The sequence below is a fragment of the Populus euphratica genome, unplaced genomic scaffold (assembly GCF_000495115.2).
Source record: "Populus euphratica unplaced genomic scaffold, PopEup_1.0 scaffold142.1, whole genome shotgun sequence".
In the NCBI taxonomy this organism is placed as follows: domain Eukaryota; kingdom Viridiplantae; phylum Streptophyta; class Magnoliopsida; order Malpighiales; family Salicaceae; genus Populus; species Populus euphratica.
The window spans coordinates 144,841-171,895 of NW_011499936.1; the positions used below are offsets into that span (position 1 = coordinate 144,841).

At 34.3% G+C, this 27,055-nt stretch overlaps 3 protein-coding genes and 1 long non-coding RNA gene across 10 annotated transcripts in view; 2 read left to right on the forward strand and 2 right to left on the reverse strand.

Moving 5' to 3' along the window:
- The window catches only part of PFK2 (phosphofructokinase 2), a 2,812-nt gene extending 114 nt beyond the window's left edge, over positions 1–2,698 (forward strand). The window contains exons 1-2 of the mRNA XM_011041808.1: positions 1–655; positions 1,726–2,698. The exon at positions 1–655 is cut by the window's left edge and continues 114 nt beyond it. Of these exons, the coding sequence (XP_011040110.1) occupies positions 59–655; positions 1,726–2,547 (1,419 nt within the window). The 5' untranslated portion in view covers positions 1–58 and the 3' untranslated portion in view covers positions 2,548–2,698. The remainder of the gene's footprint in view (positions 656–1,725) is intronic.
- A 2,659-nt stretch (positions 2,699–5,357) lies between these two features.
- LOC105136456 (glucan endo-1,3-beta-glucosidase 5-like) lies at positions 5,358–8,775 on the forward strand. 2 transcript variants are annotated; one of them, XR_844345.1, is made up of 4 exons: positions 5,358–5,767; positions 6,851–8,043; positions 8,200–8,237; positions 8,458–8,775. XR_844345.1 is itself a non-coding variant. In XM_011041809.1 (2 exons), the coding sequence occupies exons 1-2, from the start codon at positions 5,421–5,423 to the stop codon at positions 7,956–7,958; spliced, it is 1,455 nt and encodes a 484-aa protein (XP_011040111.1). In that variant the 5' UTR covers positions 5,358–5,420; the 3' UTR covers positions 7,959–8,222. The 2 variants fall into 2 exon arrangements, 1 of the variants encoding a protein (XP_011040111.1); XM_011041809.1 differs by lacking the exon at positions 8,458–8,775 and having other exon boundaries at positions 6,851–8,222.
- LOC105136455 (uncharacterized) lies at positions 8,612–9,372 on the reverse strand. The gene is made up of 2 exons (XR_844344.1): positions 9,049–9,372; positions 8,612–8,970 (listed from the first exon to the last, which is right to left on the reverse strand). It is a non-coding gene; the product is annotated as an uncharacterized LOC105136455 (long non-coding RNA).
- Positions 9,373–23,815: 14,443 nt separating this feature from the next.
- Positions 23,816–27,001, reverse strand: LOC105136457 (E3 ubiquitin-protein ligase RGLG2-like). Of its 6 annotated transcripts, none has more exons than XM_011041812.1 (11): positions 26,904–27,001; positions 26,067–26,286; positions 25,625–25,850; positions 25,379–25,492; positions 25,190–25,287; positions 25,003–25,082; positions 24,809–24,914; positions 24,594–24,721; positions 24,362–24,497; positions 24,218–24,274; positions 23,941–24,131 (listed from the first exon to the last, which is right to left on the reverse strand). In XM_011041812.1, the coding sequence occupies exons 2-11, from the start codon at positions 26,241–26,243 to the stop codon at positions 24,048–24,050; spliced, it is 1,206 nt and encodes a 401-aa protein (XP_011040114.1). In that variant the 5' UTR covers positions 26,244–26,286; positions 26,904–27,001; the 3' UTR covers positions 23,941–24,047. The 6 variants fall into 6 exon arrangements, with proteins under 6 accessions (XP_011040117.1, XP_011040114.1, XP_011040116.1 ...); XM_011041814.1 differs by lacking the exon at positions 26,904–27,001 and adding an exon at positions 26,784–26,799; XM_011041811.1 differs by lacking the exon at positions 26,904–27,001 and adding an exon at positions 26,704–26,780.
- Between the last annotated feature and the right edge of the window lie 54 nt (positions 27,002–27,055).

Below are 27,055 nucleotides of genomic sequence, written 5' to 3' on the forward strand. Positions count from 1 at the left end.
AAACCACCGCCACTGCTGCCACTCCCACAACCACCACTGCAAAAAAATAAAATAAAAAATGGCCCTTTCATCACCAGAAGCCACCAATCTAAACACTGCAAAAATCCCAGAAAACCCCTCCTCCCCATGCTCCATACACCTCCAAAAACTGCCTCACTTAACAGACTATCTTCCAAACCTTAAACCACTACCAAACCCTTTGGAAAATAATACATTATATCACCCACCAGCAGGCTTTTACATCGGTCAATCTGAAGTAGTCCTTGGCAAGATCATCTTAGACTTGTCTGCTGACAGTGAAGCTGTGAGTTCGCACTCACCCCAAGTGGCTTACAACAGAGCTGGTCCGCGCTGGCAAGTCTTTTTTGAGCCAAAAGATATCAAAGCTGCCATTGTTACATGTGGGGGACTGTGTCCTGGCATGAATACAGTGATCAGGGAACTTGTTGTTGGGCTGTGGGAGATGTATGGAGTGCGTCAGATTTATGGGGTGACAGCTGGTTATAGAGGGTTTTATTCTAGAGACCCTATTGAGCTTAATCCAAAGCTTGTGCATAATTGGCACAAACTGGGTGGTACAGCTCTTGAGACCTCCAGAGGTGGTTTTGATCTTAATAAAATTGTGGATGCCATTGAACATCACGGTTTTAATCAGGTTATTTCTCTAAATTTTGACTCCATGTTATAATTTTCTTTGCTAATGGTTTACTTTTTCGATGTTGTGACTTGTGATCATGATCAAGTTGGCTACTCTTTGGTACGCTTAATTGGTACCTTCCAATAATAAAGTTACTTGATTCGGTAGGAAATCTTCTGAATTAGAAATTAGAGCATATGTGCCACATCACATGCTTTCATTCCACAAGCTAATTCATGATTGAGTCCATTATGGATCATTGATGTGTTGTTACCTTGCCCCATCAATTCAATTAGTGCAGTAGTTAGGTAGCATTTTGAAAGCCTTTTGAGTTTCATCTTATTTGGCAAAAACTACTTTTGGCTTTGCCTTATGATAGCAAAGTCATTGCCTTTTTTGTGGTTTCGAGGGGAAATGATTAGACTTTTACTGCAAATGAACTTGTGAGAGAACAACTATGTGAAGAAGTCTTCAATTGAACCATCTCCATTCTCAAAGCCTGTGCTTTTTGGTTGTTGTTATTATCTGAAAACAATATCCATTTTAGGGTTGGAGAGGAGCAATGCATGGTCCCTGCTCCAAAAGTCCATAAAAAATGTAATGGTCTGTGCATAACCTGGAGAAAGTTTCATAAAGTGTCCCTAGAATTGTAAATGTTTGCCTAGTTTGATTGACACCTGACACCCAAAGCTTGATGAGAAATTCTTGAAATTTCATTGAATGGAACATTAAAAACTTCAGCCTTTAGTAGGTTTATGGAAATTGACAGTCTTTTTCAACAAATCAGTTGAACATTGTTTGATGCCTCTCATTTAACGAGTCTTTTGACAAAATCAAAAGAGGGATATGTATTGGTCATTTAAGCGAGTTCTTGAAAAGGAAATCATAAATTAGTGAACTGTCCTCTTTGTTGTCCAGAGAGATGGGTCTTTTTCTCTGTTCTGTCTGTTGAAAAGCTAGATGGCTTCTTCGTTAGCAACTTGCATTATGACTTATTCTTTAATTCTTGTTTATTACCATGTTGTGCTTAAGAAATGATGCTAGTCAGGGTCTTTCCTTTCTTCATTATTTCACTTGCTTATGGATAGGTGTATATAATTGGAGGAGATGGAACAATGCGTGGAGCTGTGAACATATTCAATGAAATTCAACGTCGAAAACTAAATGTTGCGGTTGCTGGAATTCCCAAAACAGTTGACAATGATATTGGCATCATTGATAGATCATTTGGATTTCAGACAGCAGTCGAGATGGCTCAGCAAGCAATCAATGCAGCTCATATTGAGGCTGAGAGTGCAGTTAATGGTATTGGCCTGGTGAAGTTAATGGGTCGAAGCACAGGTCACATAGCCCTCCATGCCACATTGAGCAGCCGTGATGTGGATTGCTGTTTAATTCCTGAAATCGATTTTTACTTGGAAGGAGAAGGAGGATTGTTTGAGTTTCTGGAAAAACGACTGAAAGAGAACGGACATGCAGTCCTAGTTGTTGCCGAGGGAGCTGGGCAGGATATGATACCAAGAACAGAGGCCCAAAAAGAAGAGAGGGATGAGTCCGGCAACTTAGTGTTCTTAGACTTTGGTGCGTGGATAAAGTCAGAGCTTAAGAACTGGTGGACAAGAGACCATGCAAACGAGTTGTTCACAGTGAAGTACATAGATCCCACATACATGATCAGGGCAGTGCCCGCAAATGCTACAGATAACTTGTATTGCACTCTTGTAGCATACTCGGCAATTCACGGTGTAATGGCAGGATACACTGGATTTGTCCCTGGTCTTATCAATGGAAATTATGCATATATCCCAGTGGAAGAGGTTGCTCATGCTAGGAATGAAGTTAACATAAAAGACCATAAATGGGCATGGGTGAGATCTGTTACCAATCAGCCTGATTTTGTCAAGCCCTAAACGTCATTCAAGTGTATGCTAATAAAATCACTCTCTACTATGTTTGCTAATAAAATCCGAGTTCATTCCCTAAACATTGCTTGTCCGTGCATGCTTGCATGGTGTGGTCAGGAATTAATGGTGTTTTATTATTATTATTATTATTATTATTATTATTATTATTTTTGTGTGTTTGTAAAAGCTATTTAATTTGCTGAAGTTTTGCGTTGATATATAGATTTCACTAATTTAATCATTGAAACATCACCTTTTTTATTTTTCAGGAAAGGTAATCACTTCTCTATTTGCTTTTATGAATCTTTGGAAAACGTCTATGTAATCATCAAGTGAACTGGCTATGAGCTTACATGCAGCTTGAAACAAGCTTCTATTGTTCCACATATACATGGAGGTGCCCAGTCGAAACTCTTTAATCCATCAAGAAGGGCCAAGAAAAAGGAAGGGTCCTTGAAAGAAAATGAAAGGGTTAATTTAAGACAAACCCACCTGTCTGTCTATCACACAAATACCACCTTTACAGCTTAGACCCTATGTTCTGTATGCTAATAAAACTTGAGTTCAATTACATATTGATGGTGAGAGATGTTAGCGGGCATGAATATTTCACTAATGCTCACCGGAAATATGAACCTGCAAAGCTGAAACGACCACACAGTTTTCCCCCCCTTCATTAACTGGCTCTGTCATGGCTGGTGTGAGCTTTCCTTATTTGCTTGTTTGTGGACGGTCATATGGTCCCACTTTGTTGAACCAATTGGGACTTTGCCAACCAAGTTGAGATAATGGATTTGGTTTTTGTGTGCATAGGCTATATGCTAAAGTTACTGCAATGATTTTTCTCTAATTATTGAATTAACTCTTAATTTCATGACATACAATCATGTTCTCTTTAATCATCGATTGTGGGATTTTGGGGCCATGCATGTCAATCTGCTTTGATGAATCTTTGTAAACCCGCAAAGTCATGTTCGCATTAAGAAGTGATCATCATGTGCAGTGACTAAGAGCTTACACGGAACTAGAATCAAGCAAAGCCTTTTTTATTCTATATGGAAGTGCCCAATGAAATTCATTCCATTAAGAAGAAGCAAAGAAAGAAAAAGGGAAGGATCCTAGAAAGAAAAAAGAAAGGCGTGTTTGATTGTGCTGTATGAGCAAATCAGGGATGATCTTACTTCGACACTCTTTTATAAAGAAAGACGAAGCAATTCCTTAATTGGTGCCATATAGACTGTGACTGCGTAAGAATCAAGAATCTCTTATACGTGGCCAGTAGCCCTCTGAAAACAATGTTTCTGCTTTCCCCCAAGTTTCCAAAAAGCTTGAAACTTTAGTGAAGAGATAAAGAAAGGTTCACTTGCCAACTTTCATACAGAGACAATCTCCCCAAAGAGTATAATCCTGTAGTAGCCAGTTAGCATTTCTTCTACTAATTTATACTTTCTAGCTCTCTCGCACATGGCCTTTCAATGGGCATAACAAAGTTTAGGCTGTAAGCCCTTCTGCTTGCATGGAATTGGATGCCCATGATGAAAGGGAGAGACAATTTGCAAGTAAGCACGAGCCACCTCATGACACGAGGCAGCCGACAACATGAACATCCCCCTATGATCACCAGTGTCCAAAATCCACACCTGGGACGTAAAACTTGGGACTTGGAAGGTGGTCTAGTAGGCAGTGGAAAAGTGTGTCCAGAAAGTCGGTTTATTACAATATTAGGCTTCAAGGCCTCAAATGACATCCAACGTCCTTAACCTCGTTGTTGTAGATGTTTAATTAGTTAACTACTATTTTACTCTTCAAAATCAAAATTTCTTTGGTAAGCTGTCCTATCATCACCATAGAGCCTTCATAACACTCTATCCATCTCACAATTACCAATACAGCACTTGACTGTTCTTTAATTCCAACTTTCTGAGGTGGTCTAATCATTAAATAAATCTACTTTTTTTTTGTTTTAACTTCAAATATTTAGGGTGATTTGTCTTGATTATAAATTTAAAATTATTTGTTAATCAATACACTCCATAGATTTATTAATCAATGCAGCAAGGAAACAAGAAACAGCTAGGAATCCTTTGCGGTCTTCATGCATCATCTATAAAGATCTGAGAAATTTCAAAGACCAAATGAAACAAACACAGCAATGACAAGGAAGCAAACCATCAAAGACAACATCTTTGCCTGGCAAGTTACCCCAATATATCAAGGGCACTGCCCACAGTAGAGTCCGCACGCCCGTCCCTTGCTCAAAAGACAGATTAAAGAAAGAGAAGCAATAGGGAGGGTGGGGACGTACAAATCAAGATTTTTCCATTTGGGATCAGAGAGATACCCTGTTTTGGATCTAAACAGAGATGGGTTCTTGAGGAAAAGAGACGGCGGATGCCTACAGGGAGAGGGTGGAGAAGAGTGACACAACTGCGTTATGAGTGCAGATTGTTTTATGGAAGGGTATTTTTATAAATCTTAAAATGGGTCATTTGGGAACAATAATATTTATTAAAAATTGCGCTTACGAAGCGAAAATACACTACTTTTATCGAATGTTTTTTGAATAGTATTATTCTATCAAATTTTTTAATTAAGGTGCTAATTTGAAAAACAAAACTAAAAATTGGGGGGTCATGAAGGCATTGCGGAAAGTAAACTAAAATATCTAACAAATTAAGATATTCTCCGGCAGGTTCTTACTATATAAGTGGTGGTTGCCGCTCTCTACCCGCTCACCACAGAAACCGTTTCAAGTTTCCTATATCTGTCCCATCACATCTCCCTCTCTCCCCCCCATCAATGAATGGTATTGAAGCCCCCCCTCAATGAATGGTATTGAAGGAAACCCTTAGAGCTCTCTCCTTTCTTGGACGAACAAAATGTCAAGATTATCAAGAACTCTGCTTTATCTTGTGCCAGCAATCATACTACTATCAGGGTCATTTCCAGGAGAATCAGCAATAGGAGTCAACTGGGGGACAATCTCATTTCACAGGTTGAAGCCTTCAACTGTGGTGGATCTGTTGAAAGACAACAAGATAAAGAAAGTGAAGTTGTTTGATGCAGACCCAGGGGCGCTTACTGCTTTAATGGGGAGTGGGATTGAAGTCATGGTTGGGGTTCCTAATGAGATGTTGGCTGCTATTAGCTCTTCAACTGATGCTTCTGATTTGTGGGTTAGGCAAAATGTGTCTAGATATGTTGTTAAAGGTGGTGCTGATATAAGGTTATTCTCTTTCACTCTCCCCCTCTCTTCCTTGTTTAAGTTTTGTTGTTTTTGCCTTTTTGGGTCAATTTAATTTCTTACAGGAGTTGGGAATGAAATGAAAAGGAAAAGGCCTTTTTATTCTTTCATCTGGATCTTGGCTTTTATTTCCTTTTAAATCTTGAGTGAATTGAGATGGATAAGTGCAAGGCAGTGCCATGTTAATGTTTGTATGTTGTTGAGTTGGGTTCCTTGCCAAATGTAGAGGTGCCTATGAGTAAAGGTTGTGAGGTACTTCTCAAAAAGGAGCATTAGGGTTGCTACCAGGCAAAGTTGGTACATCTTAGCTAATAGTGCAACCAGAGATACAATTATCTATGGGATTTGTATTGGGATATAGACCTTACTTCCTTTTTCTTAAGAAAAAAAAATAAGAAAGAAGGAAAAAACCCTTAAGTTTTCTCTAAATATGTTGCGAATCCATCACAGAATTCATTAGAAACCAAACTTGGCTTGGGATTGGAAAGGCAATTCCTTGTGGAAGGCGAATCAATAATTCAGTAGAAACCCAAAGGCCCTTTTGATTAGTAACATGTTCATCACTAATAATGCAGAATCTTTAGTAATTGCAACTTCATGATACCAGTACCACAGTTTGAACTTCTAATGGTCCTATACAGCTGAGGTGTGTTGTACCTCCTTGACAAAGAGTTTTTTTGTCTGTGAAATTGTGGGTTGCCATGCCAAATAGCAAGCTTCTCGAATAGCTCCTCTTCCTAGAATCTAGACACATTGCTCGTGAGATACCTTTAGGAATTAGAACTGATATGGCACCTAACCATCCATGAATAGCTATTTTGTTTCAGTAATGTGTAAGATTTTAGGAATGAGACCAGATAGCTTGGATTGAGCTAAGAATCTTCTCACCCATGGAATTGCATAGGTTGCAGACCAATACTTTCATAACCTAGAGTGCATTTATGCATGTTCAGAATTCGGATTACTGCATTTGTTAAAATGTGGGATTTGCTTGTAATGTTCTACGTATATCAGGAGTTTTTCTGTATTTCTCATGCGATGCTCTCGTATACCATACAATGACAGGTACGTTGCTGTAGGAAATGAACCATTCCTCACAAGTTATTCAGGTCAATTTCAATCTTTCGTTGTCCCTGCTCTGCTCAATCTACAACAGTCTCTGGTGAAAGCAAATCTAGCTAGTTATGTAAAGCTAGTAGTTCCTTGCAATGCTGATGCTTATGAGTCTTCTCTTCCTTCTCAAGGGGCATTCCGACCTGAACTAACTCAGATTATGACTCAACTTGTGTCCTTCCTCAACTCAAACGGCTCACCTTTTGTTGTGAATATCTACCCATTTCTTAGCTTGTATGGGAACTCAGATTTTCCACAAGATTATGCGTTCTTTGAGGGGAGTACCCATCCTGTTACAGATGGGTCTAATGTTTACTACAATGCTTTTGATGGGAATTTCGACACTTTAGTTGCAGCGCTCAACAAACTTGGATATGGTCAAATGCCCATTGTTATTGGCGAGGTGGGTTGGCCAACTGATGGAGCCATTGGCGCAAACCTCACTGCAGCAAGGGTTTTCAACCAGGGACTTATAAAACATGTATTGAGTAACAAAGGAACCCCTCTGAGACCAGATGCCCCTCCCATGGATATTTATCTTTTCGCTTTGCTTGATGAAGGAGCAAAGAGTGTACTCCCAGGAAACTTTGAACGACACTGGGGGATTTTCTCGTTTGATGGCCAGGCTAAATATGCACTGAACCTTGGTTTGGGTAACAAGTTACTGCAGAATGCAAAGAATGTCGAGTATCTCCCATCAAGGTGGTGTGTGGCAGACCCCTCAAAAGATCTAACAAATGTAGCCAACCACCTGAAAATAGCCTGCAGTGCTGCCGATTGCACAACACTTAATTATGGCGGATCTTGCAATGAAATTGGGGCAAAAGGAAACATCTCATATGCATTCAACAGTTACTATCAGCTCCAGATGCAAAATGCACAAAGCTGTGATTTCGATGGACTTGGTATGGTGACATTCCTAGACCCATCAGTTGGTGATTGCAGGTTCCCTGTTGGAGTGAATGATCATAAGAGTTCATTAGCTTTCAGATCATGTCATGGGTGGACCACCATTTGGACTTCTATCCTAGGGGGGGTGTGGTTCTTTCTAATGTTATGAGAAGTTTCTTTGCATGGGTTTTTCTCACCCCCCTGTTCAAGAACTATAAGCATCATTGCACATAGACAAGAGAATACAGTTATTTGGATATGTCCAAAATGTGATAGCGTATCGAGTAGGAAACAGAGTAGACTCATGTACTGGATATTTATCCAATCTTGAAATTATATTGACCTTATTTTTTCTATATACTTTGAATTTTATCATGTATTTAATGTGCTTGCACTCTGATTTGTGATCCAGGCATGTCAAGTTTAGTAGAAATTCCCATTGCATCGGGTATTTATTATTACCAAGTTAAATTCTTTGATTACAAAAAGGTAATCACATCTGATAGAGCCTCTCATTTGGAAAGGCAGAAGAATGGTGAAGAATTCTGAAACTTGCAGAATGATACTCGTTTTGTTATGTTTCGATGCAACACAAGACTGTAAGCAAGCACATTAATTCTGCCACATTCCACATTCACACCTCATTGTTTTGTTATGTTTCGATGCAGGGCTTTTGCAGCATGTTTGTCTGCAGCAGCAGCGCCAACCTTCAAATAATCATGAATGATGCTTACCTCGTGAGTACAACAAGATCAAAAGTAAACAGAATCAACAATATACCATGAGCAGGCATAAGATATTTAGTTTACCTCTAGGATAATACACTGCAAAGGTAAATCCTTTTATTACAGGATAGGATAATACACTGCAAAGGTAAATCCTTTTATTACAGGATACTGATAAAATTACAAATGCCGGAGCCCTCTCGTTTATAATAGGAAGAAGAATATTGAAGAACTTCTGCAGCTTGCAGAATGATGCTCCAATACTTCAATTATTTGCAGCTTATATTATAATTTATTTTGGTCTGCAACACAAGACTCACACACGGATTATGCCACATTCACGCCTTATTGTCTTTTATGTTCCGATGCAGCAGTTCTCTCCTCTAATGCTAGTGCAGCATGCTTTTCCACAGCGCATGTTTGGTATCCTTCCGACAAAGAAGCAGCAGCGACAACCTTCAAATAATCAAGAATTACATTAGTGGAAAAGCAGTCAACCATGAAGGATAAGCAAGCATGGTGAATTTAAATTACCTTGAGGATAATACACTTTCTCAGATGCCAGCATACGGGGACCTTCAGTTGCATGTGCACAAATGGTGAAGGATGCCACCAAGAGGAGGCTAGCCATGAAAGCCACAGATACAGTTTCCTTTCTCACCATCTTTGCTTGCACAATATATAGTTTGTATCAAAGAAAAATATACATATAATTTTGGAATGAGAAGCGTTGTTTATAACATCCTATTTATACCACAAATTTGCATATACTTTCCTTAGGCTGCTTGGAAATTTATGAGCAGGTGGGGTGTCTTTTTTTGCTTGTACTGCTAGTGTCATTAACTAACTAGTAGCAGTGTAGTGCCTATCAGTTCTGCATGGACATTTTTTTGTCCTTTATTAAGCTTAATAAATTGAATGACTCGTCTCAATAGCTATCTAGATGAAAAATCAGTAACTATGGGCTGCCGGCACTGACTTATCAAGACTTGGAAGATTTGTTTGCTCCACTAGGTGCTTTAACAGAAACAGTATCAGAAACAAGTTGGGCCATTACGCTTTGCATGGAGAGCACTAAACCAAAGTACTGGAAATCTGTGAGTCCTTGAGAGGAGAGTTTCTGTGTGCGTTTTTTAGTTTATTATTATTATTATTCCTTTTCCATCCATGATGGGTTTGGCAGCCAACCTGATGTCGATATATATAATGAAGTTTCTACTAAATAATTCTGAAGCTAGCTATGTCTTAGATATTGTCTGCCTCTCTAGATTTTCCTATAGCTCTCAAGTGAAATAATTGGACAAGGATGTAGGGATTTTCAATGAAGATTCTAGCAACAAGGAAGGTGGTTAAAACCTGGGCTTATCTGTCAAATAATTGGTTAGTTTCTATTCCTCTGTTTAGCCATAGCCGAGATGGGTGGTAGAAGGTACCTAATACCTTATAAGCCAAGATAGTTGGTATATATATATATATATTGTAAATTTGAAAACTCAGATATTTAAGTAAATATATTTTTAGATAAAAAATACAATATTATTTTAGAAAGATAGAATATAAAAATATATATGCTATAAAATATTGAGAAAGAAGAGATTATAAACTGTTTTCTCTTAATTTAAAAGATTCATAAAATTTTTATAGTTCATGAACCTTGTACTTTTATGGAGAGATGGGACTAGAATGTTACCTTGCCTTGATAGTATTGAAAATGGATAAATATTCTCTTCACATTATTAATACATCATAAATATCCCTTACACATTAGGGAAATCATATCAATCATTTTCAGGTCAAATTATGCAATCACTTCAAGAAGAGTGAGTCAATTCCATTATTGGAAGGTTGTGGGGTTTTTGGCCTAGAAAGATTGTATCTATTTTTGTAATTAAGGTAGTGTTTATCTTATCATCAGAGAGTTGTGCAATCCTACTAGGGAGATTATATTGATTTATTCCAAGGTAAATTATGTAATCATACTAGGAAGACTGAATTATTCCATTCCAAGATAAGTTTTGCAATCGCACTAGGAGTACTAAGTTTATTCCATCCCTAGAAAGTTATAAGGTTATTACCTTAATAAGATCGCGTCCATTCCCATTGCTAAGGTAATGTTTGTCCTATTATTGAAGAGTTGTGCAATCGTGTTAGAAAGACCATATCGATTATTTTCAAGATAAATTATGCAATCACATTAGGTTCTTCATTTATGGTTGAAAATTGATTGGTATGACCCTATTTCATTCTTATCATATCCCTAAAACTAGAAGTTGAGGAACATTCGGTTCTTTATATGCTTACTAATATATATATTTCATCATGAACCCTTTCTGTAGAAAATGCATCGTTACAACATCTAGATCGAGAAACCTTTTATTTTTATATCTTTTGCATCGACATCTAATACTCTTAACTAATATTTCTTGGATTAGATAATGTGTTACTAATAAAATTCTGAATCTTATTATAATAATCTATTCTCCACAACTCTTAGGGGTGAATCTCTATAGATCTATGAACAATTTTTCATTACTTATATCAAACCAATAAAAAATAAAGATGACAATATGTATTAATTAACTACATTAACTAAATAATTTGTAAAAATATTGATTTAGCTCAAACTTATTCAATTTATTTTAATAGTACTTTTAATTCATTATCAAATATCTACACAAATTCAAATTTTTACATATTTACTGAAAATTTTAACTCAACAATAAAATTGACAAAAATATAAAATTGACCTGTAAATAAATTATTATTTATTTCATCACAAAACACCTAAGTTAAAAATTCTACATATGTTTCATCAATCTACAAACAAATACAATTTTACAAAATCTAAAACAAGCCCTAACATGTACAAATAATAAATTCATACAATAAATTTGTAAGTAAAAAAAACTATAAAACAAATAAACACCCAAATAAAATACATATACTGAAAAAGTATGCATAAAAAATCAAAATTTTAAAATTGAGTTCAAATAAAAAAAAAATTTGATTACTTAAAGTGGATAATTCTTAATAAAATTTGAATCAAAACATCATTATTGACAAACTAAGTGTTGTGAAAGGTTGAATTGCGTTGAGATTGTAGGGGAGGGGTGGTTGTTTGTTGAAGAAAAATATACTTAAGGAAAAAAGAGATAAGAGAGGGAGAGATGAGGATCAATCGTCAGGTCATAAATTAAATATCATTGATGGCATTACCGATAAAATTATTTTTCTAGTAACTTTATTGGTCATTTTTTGGTAAAAATATCGTATCATCATATAATTTATCTTTTTGAATCACACGATAATACTTTTTGTTATTTTTTTAGTAGGTATTAGGAGAATATTTTTATTAGTGTTTACTGATAAATACAAAAGTGTAAGATTCTATATATAAAAGTCATCCCAGTATCCTAATCGTATTTATTAATTTTCTAATAATAAACATACAAGAGCCTTGCATGCATGAGCACAAATGGTAAAGGATGCCACCAAGAGGAGGTTAGCCATGAAAGCCACCATTAGAGCATCCTGTCTAACATCCTATTTATACCACAAAGTTGCATATACTTTCCGTAGGCCGCTTGGAAATTTATAAGCAAGTGGGGTGTCTCTTCTTCTTTCATTACTTTTTAGCTCCTGTTTGGGGCTGCATCAGTAAATTTTGATTATTTTTATTTTTTAACATTTTAAATTGTTTTAATATGATAATATTAAAAATGAGTTTTTTTTAAATAAAATATTAAAATATTATTTTGATATATTTTTAAATAAAAACCATGCCAGCGAACTTGTACTTGTTCATCAACTAATAGTGCAGTGTCTATCAGTTCTGTAAGGCATTTTTTTGTCCTTTATTAAGCTTAATATATTGTTTGACTGATTTCAGTAACTATGGGCGAGCTGCCATCACTGACTTCATTTGGCTTCCTTATCAGGACTTGGAAGATTTGTTTGCTTCGCTGCATGCTTGAACACACACACACACACAGAGCTTTCAGTAACTATGAGCGAGCTGCCATCACTGACTATGAGCGGCCTCCTTATCAAGACTTGGAAGATTTGTTTGCTTCACTGCGTGCTTGAACACACACGCACACAGAGCTTTCAGGAACAAGGTGGGCCATTACGCTTTCCATGGAGAGCACTAAACCACACAGTACTGGAAATCTGTGAGCCGTCAGAGAGGAGACTTTCTGTGTGCATTTTTGTTTATTTTTATTATTCCTTTGCCAGTATCCATGATGGGTTTAGCAGACCACCCTTAAGTCGATAATGATGAAGTTTGCATGTGCGTGGAATGATTTTGGTGTGTTAAACATTCATAGAATATGATGAACTGTTAAAAAATCTACACAATAATTACAATTTTCATGGCTTTGTTGATGAGTTTGATTAGCTTTGAAAAAATAAGTTCTTTGATGAACATATAATTCTAGGTTATTTAAAAAAAAAAAAAAGTTTCTTTTGCAAAATAAAAATAAAAAATAAAATAATGGTTGGCAACATGGAGAAAGCAGACTGGGAAATTAAGCTGCAATTTAGAGAAAATTCAAGGCCTAATTGTACCTCATTGTGCCTCAAAATAAAAAAAATACAAATTTAAGGTCAAATTAAATAATTATCTGATGAATTTGCATAAAAATCAAGTCCATGGACATAATTAAATTTTTAATAGGCCAATTTAATTTAATCATAGGCCAAATTAAATTTTAATTATGTTTAAGAATTAATTTGGGTTCAATTGAAGGATTTAATTAAGTGTAAGGACTTAATTATACTTTAAAATGGGTCAAATTAATTTTATTTGAGGCTTAATTGGTAAAAACTGAGGGCCAAATTGAAGAAATTCAAAATCAAGGACCAATCTGCAAAATCCACCATAATTTAGGGGCTTAATTGGTAAAAACTGAGGGCCAAATTGAAGAAATTCAAAATCAAGGACCAATCTGCAAAATCCACCATAATTTAGGGGCTTAATTGGTAAAAACTGAGGGCCAAATTGAAGAAATTAAAAGTTTAGTGGTTAATTAGGGGTTCAATTGACAAAATCCAATACTAAGGACCATATTGTAAAAAGCGCGTAACTTCAGGGTTCCAATTGAAGTTCTCCAGGGGCTTAATTACATTAAATCAAGAATTTATGGTTAATTAGGGGTTCAATTGACAAAATCCAATACTAAGGACCATATTGTAAAAAGCGCGTAACTTCAGGGTTCCAATTGAAGTTCTCCAGGGGCTTAATTACATTAAATCAAGAATTTAGGGTTAATTAGGGGTTTAATTGAAATCAATTGAAATATGGAGGGCTGGATTAAAAATCATTAAAAATCCCTAATTAATCCAAAACGACGCAGTTTTGAAAAAAAAAGGAATTAGATGACGCATTGTTTGACTCTGTTCATTGTCTTCCCCGATTTTGCCCGAAAATATTGCCCGGGTGGCTACTTTTTAGATATATTTAATGCTTCATTGCTTCATCAAATCTAACAAAAAGTGCACGATAATGATCCCATATAGTTTCTTTACAGCACTGATTGAACAGTTCAGTCTAAATGGCGACGAGATAGTGCCGGTACCGGCCTAAAGTAGCTAACTCAAGCAGTCTTTTCTGCAGATTAAACAACTCATGAGGCACAGTTTGAGCCAACGGTTGGGATGCTTCCCGATCGAATTAAGGGCTGAGTTTTTTTCCTTGTGTAGACGAGATTACCCTCTTCCACCAGCTATAAATAAAGGCGAATTTGATGGCCTGAGAGGGGAGAAAATCGATCAAAAATTAACCTTTCTTCCCATTTCTGTAGTTTTTCTTTCCCCTTCTCTCTTCGCTGTTCTAGCTACCAACCGAAGCCGCCAACGGCCTATCCACCACCAGCTCCACCATAGGAGACCACCTACCAACCACTAAGAGCCACCGCGAGGTCCTCCTTCCCTCCTCTCTAGATTTCCTTTTTCTGCTTCTTCTTCTTTCTTCTTCCATCACAAGCAGCCAACACCACCACTGTTTGCTCCACTAAAACCTCCGTCGACTTCTCGTCAGGCCAGTAACAACAACTCCTTCTCTTCCGCAAGGTTGCCTTCCTTCAATGTTGGCCCACCTCTTTTAGGGCCGAGCTCAGCCCAGTCAGCTAGGTCGGCTCATCCCACATGTTTTAATAATATTTAATATATATATATATATATATATATATTATATTTCTCTTTTTTAAAAAAATGAAAATAATTTCAAAAAAATTCAAAAATCCTTTAATTTTTTTTTGTGATTTTCTTAAATATTTTTCTATTAATTTTGCATAAGATTGGTTTGTATATTTATACTGTAAAATACAAATCCAGTATTAAAATATCTGGTTTTCTCCATAATATTTCAAAAAAATTTAAAAAATTTCAAAAAAATCTTTTAAATCAATTTCTATTTTTAAAAATTATTTTCATGCATACGATCCTGAAATTTTTCAAGCATGTTTTCATTAAAAAAAAATTACATATTTTTCATGTTTTGAAAACCCAAAAATGGATATCATAACCAGTTTATGATCACTCATTAGGGTTTGGCTAAAATATCAAAAATCTTTTTTCTAATTTTCTCTAGGATCCAGATGAAGACTTTAATATTTGTGGGTGTAAAATTATATGATAAAATATACCCTTAGGTATTAAAGATACAAAGTGTAAATATATGTGATGCTAAAATTTAGACTTTAGAACGCTTAAGATTTAACCCGATAGGTGTGATGCTAAAATTTAGACTTTAAAACGCTTAAGATTTAACCCGATAGGATAGAAACTCTCTCATGAAGAGAGATCTGCCTTGAGCTTTAGATAAGACTAATAAATAACAACCCAACCAAAAAAAAAATTAAACAACAATGTAGCTTACCTTAGGTAGAGTGCACTGGGGGTGATGCGTCTTCCCCCTGCACAACTAGTCCCTTACTCAGACTCTCGCAAACCATAAGTTCCTAGTGACCATAATATTAGGAGGTGACTTTCAAAAAATTAATTTTTTCCAACACACAACACCCCACAACAGGAAGCATGACAGAGAGCCTCCGCCGTCGCCAGACGACATCGCCCCCGTGACAATAACAATGCTTAAGTCAGGATTTTCTTATGTAAAGGGAAAAATTGTACAGGCTGAGAAAAAATAATGTGAAATTTATGGGTCGTGTATCTATCCTAGTTCATGTCTTGGTCAGTATTTTGGCCAACTTTTCTTGCTAGAAATTTCTTTCTTTCTTTCTTGTGGTGTTTATGTTATGTCGATGTTATTGTTGGTTATGGTAATTTATGATGTGAAAATAAAAAAATTCAAATAATATTTAAGTGTTTGTAAAATCTTATTAGACAAATCTAAAGTAGTTTAAGAATTTATTATTTAAAGATTTGTTTTAATTTTGAATAATTTTTCAAAGGTTGAAATATCATAAGCCAAAAGTCGTCTAATTGTCCAGCCTACAACAGTAATTCACACAAACCATTAGTAAAAAATCTTCTAAATTTCTATTTAAAAAAGATGAATTTCTACGTCTAGAGTGTTAGCTCTTTATTTTGTGATCTATATAATTTTTTTATCTAATAAATAACCTTCAAAAAATAATAGACATAACTTTATACTTATCGGTAATCCTAAAAACCCATTAAATATTAAAATATCTATTTACCTCATAAATTATTTAAAAATAATTTTAGAAATTTAATGAATTAACTTCATTTTAAAACTAAAATTATAATCCTTCAATTAAATACATTTTAATATTTAATTCTTAAATTATTTTCAATCAAATATCATTCAAACTTCATTCAAAGCATTATGTAATTTTTTTTATTTGTGTAATGTGTTGTTTGTTTTATTTTAAATTTTTGTTATTTGTAATTACATATGGGTGGATGAGAAAAACATAATAAAAAGAGATGTGTGTGTGTTTGTATTTTTTTTTTATGTATGTTATTGAATTATAAAAATCAAAAAGATAAAAAAGAATTAAGTGTTTAAATTGAATATAGTTAAATATCTTAAGGATAAATAAAATTATGTTATATTTGTCATGAAAATACAAGAACATGTTTATGTATGTATTTTGAGATTTAATAACTAATTTATTAAAGCCTTAAGAATTTGATTAATATTTTAATTTTTTTTAAATCATATCAAATCATGAAGTAACTTATCTCAGGTAGGGTGTATTAACTTCCCTAGCCGCAATCAGTCTTTTACCCTCAAGTATTTGACAATGACTAGTACATCTAGGTTTCCTAATAACCCTCAGTCAAATACTAGATGCTGATTTTCAAGACTCAAATCAAGCAAACAAGATGAAAACTCATTAACGCCACCACGCGGGGTACGTGCGACATAGGGAAAGAAGAATATTTTTCTTCCTTTATTTTTTCACTAACTTTCTTCCTCTAAAAAGCATAAAAATGATGCCGACCAAGGACACCCACTTGTTAAGCTGAGTTATGGCCTCTTATGTGTTGGAGAAATGGAGGAAACGTGCCTTCTAGGGCAGTTGTTGGGAGGTTACATAGTGGCCTCCTGTCCATATCTATCCCATGTTCTTGCCTATAAATACAGGTGAACAAGGACAAAAAAAAGGGGAGCCCAAGAGAAAAAAATAGAGATTGAAAGAATGGAAAGAGGATGAAGAAAAAAAAGAAAGAAAACAACATGGAGTAAAAAAGAAAAAAACAAGGAAAAAAAAAAGAAGAGAAGAGAGGAAGACCACTATAGCCTGCCACCTTTAGCCTGGCAACGCCATTGTTTCTTTTCTTCTACACCACCATAGGCAGTGCCGAGCAAAGAAACAAATGAAGATAGCAGAAATAATAATAATAAAAAAACAACAGAGCAAAAAAACACAGAGAAAGAAGAAGATAAGGGGTGACCACCACCCCTACCACCTTCGCTGCCGCTAGCAGTCACCCCTGCTCTAGGTAACTGCACCTCCCTCTTCCCTGTTTATTAGCCTCGTTTGTATTTGCATGCAGAACATGAATAAACCACATTCTGCAGCAAATGCAGAGTTGGCTAGTTATTGTGCTTATTTACAGTAACCAACTTATTTGGTTATGGGCTCCAACATCAGCCCAGCCCATAGTATATGGACAGGGTTATGCTCAACTCAGAATGGTGGACGAGGTTTGACCAATTTTTTTTAAAAGAAAAACATAAAAAATATTTTTTAGAATTTTACAATTTTCTCACGTATTTTTTTTTTCATATTGATTATTATCACCATATTTTTATGTTGCTAAAAATACAAAATCCGATTTTAAAACACCTTTTTTCATCAAAACTTCCTATACAAGAAAAAATTAAGAATAAATAATATTTTTGTGCATACGGCTAAGTGTCTCAAAGCTAAAAAATCAAACTGTGTTTTTCATATCAATAAATAATATTTTAGCATGTATTTTAACTTTAATAACCAGTTTATTAAAGTCAAGAGAACATTGGTTAAAATTTCAAAAACCATAAAAATTTTATTTTGTTTGTCTTTTAGTATCCGAGGTTCAACATTACACATCGTATGTATTTCAGATATTTTTTTTTTTGAAATGCTAGAACAGTTAGGTTTTACTCTATTAAGATAAGAACCTTTTTATTGAAAATGGCTTTTCTTGACCTTTTAAATGGACCAACAATTAGAAACACAACCAAAATCTTAGATTTTGTCAGACAATAAAACAATGCAGCTTACTTTAGCTAGGGCGTATATGAGGTGCTAATACCTTTACTTTACGCAACCAGTCTCCATACCCCATCTCTATGACCAGTTAGGGTTCTTAGTAATGAAAATACTAGGTGACAACTTCTATTCTTTTTTTCATGAAAAAGACAAGAATTCCTAGTCATACCATATTTTACCTAGATAGACCTTTACACTTTTCGAGAGTGGTGGTCGCTGTGATGCCGCACACGTTCGACACTTCTCCAATGAAAGGGTCAAAGGAATTAAGAGTTGTGAAATATCTAGAATGAAATGTCATGTGGTTTATATCACATAATCAATTATCTATGCAAAACATGTAGAAATATTTAAAATCTTTTGGCATTATTTGTAGCTACTAGCTACTGATGGTAGGAGTTTGTTAACATTTTCTATTTTTGTTTAACTATGGGGTTTTTTTTTAAATAAAAACATGTATAAGCAATGAAGATGATAAATTTAAATTTTTTTTTAGAAGTCTTAAGATCCTGTTAGATAATACAGGGTTGTTTAAAGTTTATACAAAGATTAATTAAATCTCATGCGTTCTTTTTGTCTTTGAATAATACTTAATGGTTGGATTATCGTAAATAAAAAGTCTTTTAAGTATCCAGCCTCTAACGGTAATATACCCGAACCTCTAATTAAGAATCTTTCAAGCCCTTTTAGGAGAGAGAGATTGTTATGTCTTTTAAAGCTAACTCTTTTCTTTTATGTTTTTTATGTGTTATGCACTATACAAAAAATAAGAGATATAACATTCTTAGAAAAACCTAAAAACCCTAAAAATAAATAAAATATATCAATTTTCCCCATTAATAATATCACATATATTATTTCAAGATGATTTTAGAAATTTAGTCAATCAAGTCCTTGATTTTTTTTCCTAGGTCTATAATTATAATTCTTTGTATAAATTGCATTCTAGTCCTTAATTTTTAGAATTTATTTATAATCAAGTTATACTTGATTAATCATCTCAATTTAATTTCTAACTAATAGTTCTTATGTGTGTGACCATTAGGTTCCCTAATAAGTTGGCCCATATATCATTTCAATCCTAAATAAAATAGGATTAAATAAACTAATTTATTATCAATACAATAATTGATCATTAATTTATATTTAAAGATTAAGTACAATGTCTAGCAACATCTTATGATCCTAAAATATTAGAAAACTAATTTGACTTGACATTTCAGTGACTAGTTTCTTAGTGTAATTATTATTTGTTTATTAATAATATTTTAATTTAGATATTATAATGTGGAATATATCTACTTTATTAAATCACTATTGTTCTTAACACCATAGTCATTGATTCTTTAAATATGATTTGAAACTCTTTTCAAATTTTATTTCACCTTACACGAGAATTTACAATCAATATTATTTTAGAACAGATAAAATATTTTATTTGATTTGTCTAGGGTGATGAATCCTCTTTTAATTGCTCAAATACCTTCATATAGTTTATGCTATACCCAATATCTACATGTTTGTTACCTTTAATTAAAACAACATGTAGCAGGATCAAAGTATAATATTTTCTATATAAGATAACTTAGTGATTTTAAGTTTAAGGATTACCTACATAACAGTGGCATGAATATTTTCATAGACAATTGATTTCTCAATATAGAATTCTCAAGCGAGTCAATTTAGTTTACATGTCATCTAATAATCATTTTTGTGAAAATAAGTCTCAATAACTGCTTCCTTTCATAACAAAAAGAACATAATATGTACAAGTCTCAACGACTTTAATTAATGTTTAGCCTTAATAGAGCTGTGACTAAGAACATTTATGAGCAATGTTTTAATATAATAAGAATCTCATAATTATAATAACTTTATAATTTTTTTTATAAAATATTTTTATCTTTTGAACTTTATCTTTACTTTGGATTCATTAATTAAATATTTGATGAATGTTAAAGATAAATAAAGTCTTTGTTAAAAATTAAATATGTTTACATATCAATGTCACGTGTAGATAATCGATTGATTAACTTTAGAGCGTCTACATTAACATCCATAACTGTTGTAGTGGAGATTTGCTTGAAATTTTTCTTTCATGAATTATAAGTACGAGCTCACTAGTCCAGATATCCCACAAGTGATTTGGTATGATCAATTTAATTATAATGATTGAATTTATAACCATTATTATTTCATCTAGTTTTTTTCTAAGAATTTTGATTATACCGAGCCACTAAGTTGAAGCATCACAGTTACTAGCCTTCAATTTTTGATTTTTTTTTTATGGTTTTTTTATTGGTTTCTTTAAGATCTTATGCCTTATTTTTTAGTTGGTTCAGGATTCAAATAGCTAGCATCATCTAGCTAGTATGACTAATTTGTCAGATTTGGCCAGTTTTCTAGGTTCCAAATCAAAGAGCTCAAATCTTAAAGCCTATCATTCATTCTCTCCTAATTATCAAACTTTGATGTAACACCTAATCTAGGATGCTAGCTATCTCAATATTGTTGTCATTCATACCTTTCAATTGAATAAGACCAGTAATGCCATCATCTGAATCATCAAAACTCCCTAATAAAATCACCATTCTTCAGAAGAAGGTTGTTGCTAAGTCTTAGTAGTCCATTGTTTGTAGGAATTGGTGTTACTTTTGAAACTTGGAAAGCTTGATCCTAGAGAAAAACCTATAGTAGTTCAGAATAATCCTGGACATATTTGACCAGTTTAGTTACCATTTCTACACTATCTTGTCCCAGATTTTTGTAATATTTTCTTAGCCTGGATAAAAAATTATTTATGAATGTTTCGTGTCTTTCAAAACATTGAAAAAGTTGTAAAGTTTAAAGAATTACAAGGTGGAACATATATGCTTAAAGGGAGTAAATGAAACCTTTTGTTTATGTATATGTCTAAAACAACTACCATTTAAGATATGTATAAAGGTTCTCCAATAATTAAATTGTAGTTGTATAGAAGTTGAGCATTAATCCAACAACGTCTCATCCTATCAAGTTTCTATATGATGCGGAACAAAAGAAGATTTGAAGCCTAATAAGAAAGAAAAGAAGAAGCTAAAAATCACTGAAGTTGCTGCAACTTTGTAAATTTTTATTCAATTCATTAACACTCTTAAAAAGTAGGACATAAATGTTGTAGCTTTAACTAGAATAAACAATTGAGTTTATAGTCCACTAAATAAAATACTCAATAATGATTAAATCAAACATAAAAAATAAAACCTAATTAATAAAAGCTAAAATAGTTTGATCCATTGTTAGAATAAACATTGGTGCAAAAAAAAAAGGTTACTTCAGAATTCTAAAAGTACCGCCCATTAGTTTGATCCATAGTATTTACAAGATTATTGTGAAGATTTTGTCCATCAAACTAAAGGAAGTAATAGGCAGCTTGATTAGTGACAATCAAACTGCTTATATAGCAGACAAACAAAGTATTGTTGGTTTTATGATAGCAAATAAAGTGGTTTATAATGTAAAAAGAAGTCGAAGATCAGGTCTCATATTCAAGGTTGATTTCCAAAAAGCTTTTGATTTAGTTCTATAGGATTGCATCGATGAGGTGATGACTTACATGAGTTTTGATGCTAAATAGAGAGGGTGGATTTCCTTTTGCTTATCTACTAGCGAGGTATCAATCTTAGTCAATAGCTCTCCTTCCTTAGAGTTCAAAGTGGGGCGCAATATTAGCAAAGGTGATCCTCAATCGCCTTTTCTTTTTAATATTGTTGTTGAAGGTTTATTTGTTCTCTTTCAACGTGCGACAGCTTCAAATATCTTTCGAGGTATTGATTTTGGCTCTAATAACTTAAGTCACCTACAATATACAGATGACACTCTTGTCTTTATGCTACCTAGTTTGCATGCCCTACAATCAGTTAAAAGAGTCTTAAGGTGGTTTGTCCTATGCTCAGGCTTGCATATAAATTTATTTAAAAGCTCTGTTATAAGAATCAGTGTTGATGACTCTTGTTTGGATGATTTTGCAAAATTAGTTTGCTCCAGGTATGATTCTCTTTCATGTAGCTACCTAAAAATGCCTTTGGGTTCTAATTCTAGAAGGATTTTAACATGGAAACCCATCATTAATAAATTTTTTAAAAAAAAACTCACTTCATGGAAAGGGAGAATGTTAAGTATGGTTGATCACACTTACCTTATCAAAAGTGCGTCGAACTCCCTTTCTTTGTATTTCATGTCCATCTTTCTTATGTTAAAAGGTGTATGTCTATTACTTTCTTCTATCCAACATAAATTCTTATGGTCGAGAAGTGTTAGAATGAGAAAAATTTGCATAGTTCAATGGAGTATGGTTGTTAGAGATAAGGATAGGGGTGGTCTTAAGATTGGGTCATTGATAACTAAGAATAAAGGAAAGCTTTTTAAGTGGATTTGGAGGCTCTATCTTCCTAGTAATGAGCTATAAAAGAAGATAATATTCAACAAATCCAAGGTGTTGTTTGAAAATGGTCTCTTTATTTTTAGTAGAAGATTGTCTTGTATATGAAGGAACATCACATCCTTTATAACTTCAATAGACTCTGTCTCTTCAACTTTAGCCAATAACTGCAGATTTGTAGTGAGGAATGACTCTCTAACTTGATTCTAGTCTGATGTTTGGTTTAATAGCTTTCTATTAAAAGTCATTATCTATGACTTTATATTCTTTTTACTAAATCGAATGCCACAATTGTTGATATGGAAATTTATGAGCAAAGGGAATGGAAGTGGGAGCTTGCTAAGAGGAGACAATTATTCCTTTTTAAAACTGAACAGGTCGTCTACCTTCTCTCATCTCTAAAAAGCTTTAGGCTAAAAGCAACAGCTTCAAATAAAATTTTTTCATCCTCATCAGCAAATGGAGGTTATATAGTTAAAACTTGTTCTTTACTTATTGATAAAATTGTGAATTCGGGACTTAAAACTTTTATGGCTTTGATATCACAAAAATGGATCCCTTCTAAGGTTCAATCTTTTCTTTGCTAGCTATTCAAAATATATTATGCACTAAGAATTCCTTAATTCCTTACTTTACTGTAATATAATCCTAGTTGATCAAGTCTTTTGTATTTTTTTTTGTGAAAATAAGATTAAGACTTCAAATCATATTCTCCTCCATTGTAAACAAATGTGGAAATAATGGATGAAATTCTTGGATTAGTAAGGTATTAGTTGTTGACTTTCCTGCTGTGTGGATGATTTATTACATTAATAGCCCAACCTAATCTTCGAAAAATTCTAGTGTAAAGCTTAGTCTATGCTTTCTTGTTGTGTTAGCTAAAGTATATGGCTTATAAGAAACAAGGTAATTTTCCATGATGGAACTGCGGCCTTCAAAGATAGTTTCTCCTTAATTCTTTATTGTCTCTCAAATTGGCTAAAGTCTACAGATAAGTTCTTCATAGCTACTAACACTGTTTTAATTATGAGGCCTGAAGATATTATAGATCGATCTAACACTAAATCAAGGTTTTAAGTATGGTGTATCAACTCCTTTAATCTTGATGATCTTTTTTTATTATGTATTTGTTGGCTTTCTTTCTTCTTTTTTTCGTTTTGTATTTGCTTTCTATATTTGTGATTTTCTTTTCTTTTCTTTTCTTTTTTTTGCTTTTCTTCTGTGTATCTTGTTTTTTACTACCTTCCCGTTAGCCCTTTCAATATATCAATTTCTTCCCAAAAAAGACACAAATAAATTAAACAAAAGCATAAGTTAAGACCCAATCTCTTCTTAATTCTTCGGATTATCCTCTATCATTTATGATCACACTAGTATGTAAATTTGGTTCGGTGTCTCCGCTACTATAGTTGCTGCTCAGCTTACTCACACAGCTTTATCCCTGTGGTTATATAGGCTCGACAAATAGGGCATCGCGTCAAGTATTTCCCACAATCATAGCATGCCTGCAAAAGATTTGCGGAAATCAGAACGAGCCATTGTCAAGAAAGAGATGGCAATGTTAGGTCCATGCATCATGTTTTTAGGTTACCTGATGTCCGCAGCCGAATGCAAGATCTTTCTTATTGCATAAACACAAGGGACATTGCTGCAAAGCATAACGAAACATTTAAAAACTCGGTAACCAAGAGAAAAACTTCCATGTTATCTCAGAAGACTAGAGTATGAGATCTACCCGCCTGTTGTCTGAAGAATGATCTGCAGACGGGGAATAAGCATTATTGCTGCTATATTTGGGACAGGAATTAACCGAGTTGTTTCCAAGTGGAGGAGGAAGAGCAATATTCCTTACAGGAGTACCTCTTTGGAAGCTGCAAGGAGATGATGATGAGAGTGCAGGCTATCATTGAAAGAAAACTTGAACACACTTCAACTACTAAGCTGAATGTTAGTGGATATCGTATTACCCTAAGAGTTGGAGGTCTATTGTGGCTTTATATTGGGATGGTATTTCCATTAAAGCATTCAGAGCAAACTCTGTCTCCTTCTTCGACATGGGAATGTGCTTCGACATAATTTCTGTGAAATTCACAAACTGCATTGAACAAACAACGCATTAGCAATCAATTCGACTTCAAATAATCGAAGCTTCTGTCAAAGTTCCCTAAGTTAATATTTCAACCTGAAAATTATCGAATGCCCGACAAGGAATGTTGTCATCGAATTGATGCATCATGTCCCATGGTCCATCACCAACTCCAACCAGCACAATTGACAAGGGATAATTACTGCAAAATTAAGGATTAAAAAAATACAGATTTTGTTAAACACAAACTGCAAAATGTTGAAAAAATAAATTTTTTAGAATATTAATACCTTGCTTTTACAATGGCATTAGTAGTATTCTGCTCCTGGGGACTTAACTGTCCATTAGCAGTGTCTACACGTCTTGTAACCTGACATATCATGCAGTCAAGAGCATTAATAAAACGTTTCAGGGAAAGATTTAAACTCTTAAGAGGTAATGGTTACATCTGCAGACTTCAAAGTAGAAGGAACTGACCTGTCCATCAGCAATGATCAGAAGAATATGATACTGACCACCACTATTGTCCACAATTTCAATAGCAGTTTCAATGATTGGAGCAAAAGATGTTGGTCCTGTCATGGCTCATCGCAAGAAATTTTTCACCAGAAGTAGGTCAAAGGAAAACTTTACGTGATCAATGTAAGAAGAATCGTTTAAACTAACCAGCTAAGTGAACATGGGGGACTAATTTTCTGTAACGACTCCGGACTTCCTCAAAGCCATGGCATACTTGATCATCTGGATAGAAGCTAAAGACTTTTTTATCATGAGTTGTGTCTGCAAACGAATTTAAAGACTTCAATGATACAACAGTCCATTCTATGCCCCTAAAACAGTATGGAATAGCAAATTGCTGAATAAATATGCCATGCATCTTGCATTGAGCAAGAAAGGTAATAGATGACTCACCATCACCAAAGCCAAAACAAGGGATGCGGTTATCCTCATCGAAATCTGACAACGTTCTTCCTATTATTGAAATTGCCTGTTCATACGGATTCAGAGAATCCCCAAGGTGATGCAGGCTCTTATGATGGAAAGACCGCGAGCCGCTCCACTCATTGCTTTTGGTAAAATCAATACCTACAATAAGGTTGGAAGATTCCAGACCAGCTTGCACAAGAGCTTTCGTAACCTACATAAGTTGTGCGATCAGGTTTTACTATTTCTTTTTCTAGTTCTAGAGGCCAGATGAACTCAATGTTCAAAAATACAGAAGGAAAAACTCTTGTATTCCTCTAATGGTAGCAGGTGTGTGTGGGCGCCACAAAAAAGTGGGGATGAGGAGGCAACAACTCAGATATCTAAATTAATTAGATAGTAAGTAGCTGCAAAGGAGAAGCATTTTCACCTGCTCAAGAGAATGGTAATCGTCACCATTTCTTGAATACCTTGACTGCAGCTTGCTTCTTCCACCATCATAAGCAGCATGACTTGCTGAATATAAAGTGCTTGGATATTTTGATGAAGCCCCATAACAATACGAATCATGATGATGACCCTGATTCCTTGAATGTTTGCTTCCCATATTGATGCTGCCAACTTTCTGATCGTACTGGTTTTGGTACAAACTGCTCATCAAACGATTTCAGTTACATACATAAGCTTTCACATCTACAACTATATAGCGGCTCAATAATTTAGATATTCATAAATATCCCACTCACTGAGCAACAACTGATACTAAAAAATAATACAAAACATTCCATGACAAGAGAAAATTCTTTTTTTAAAAAAAAACACCTAATAATTAACTTGGATTATAAAAATGACAACTTGAAACTCTATTCTTCATATATCAGTCAGCACCCCGCAGGATGCAGATAATCATTCAAGAATCTATGAAGGTTATATAAACTAATGATAAGCATTAGCAGAGGAAAATACTGAATCAAATAAAAAAGAAAGAAAGAGGTAAACTGTATTTTTTGATAATACAAGAGGTAAACTACACACACACACATAACAAAAATACAAAAAGGCAAGACCTTTGAAATAGTAAAGGCCAACGCTAAGTAACCTAAATGAGAAGGCAAGAACAGCTTAGTAAAGGTCAACACTAAGTAACCTATACGAAAAGGCAACAAGGAATTAAGATGAAGCTTCTCATTCTGATCATGATGCATGCCAACCCCTCAATTATAATGAGAGGTATAAGCTCTCTTCAAGTTGCTAGCTAAGAACTTACCAGGTAAATTAATTATCATGGGGCCTAAATCGAAAGTAATTTAGTCAGCAGCAACATTCAAAAGGTAACTTCTTTGAAACTAGCAACAACATGAGATGATGAAATCAAACTTCGAACCCTTCACTTTTATTAATCAAGGCATATACCCCCCC

Bases quoted from the DNA above. Each gene is read 5' to 3' on its own strand.
- LOC105136456 (XM_011041809.1), top strand. From the start codon at position 5,421: ATGTCAAGATTATCAAGAACTCTGCTTTATCTTGTGCCAGCAATCATA. The intron at 5,768-6,850 runs GTTATTCTCTTT...ATACAATGACAG, and splicing joins AAAGGTGGTGCTGATATAAG to GTACGTTGCTGTAGGAAATG.
- LOC105136457 (XM_011041812.1), bottom strand. From the start codon at position 26,243: ATGGGAAGCAAACATTCAAGGAATCAGGGTCATCATCATGATTCGTAT. The intron at 25,493-25,624 runs GTGAGTCATCTA...ATTCGTTTGCAG, and splicing joins TTGTTTTGGCTTTGGTGATG to ACACAACTCATGATAAAAAA. The intron at 24,498-24,593 runs GTAATACGATAT...ATCTCCTTGCAG, and splicing joins ATAGACCTCCAACTCTTAGG to CTTCCAAAGAGGTACTCCTG.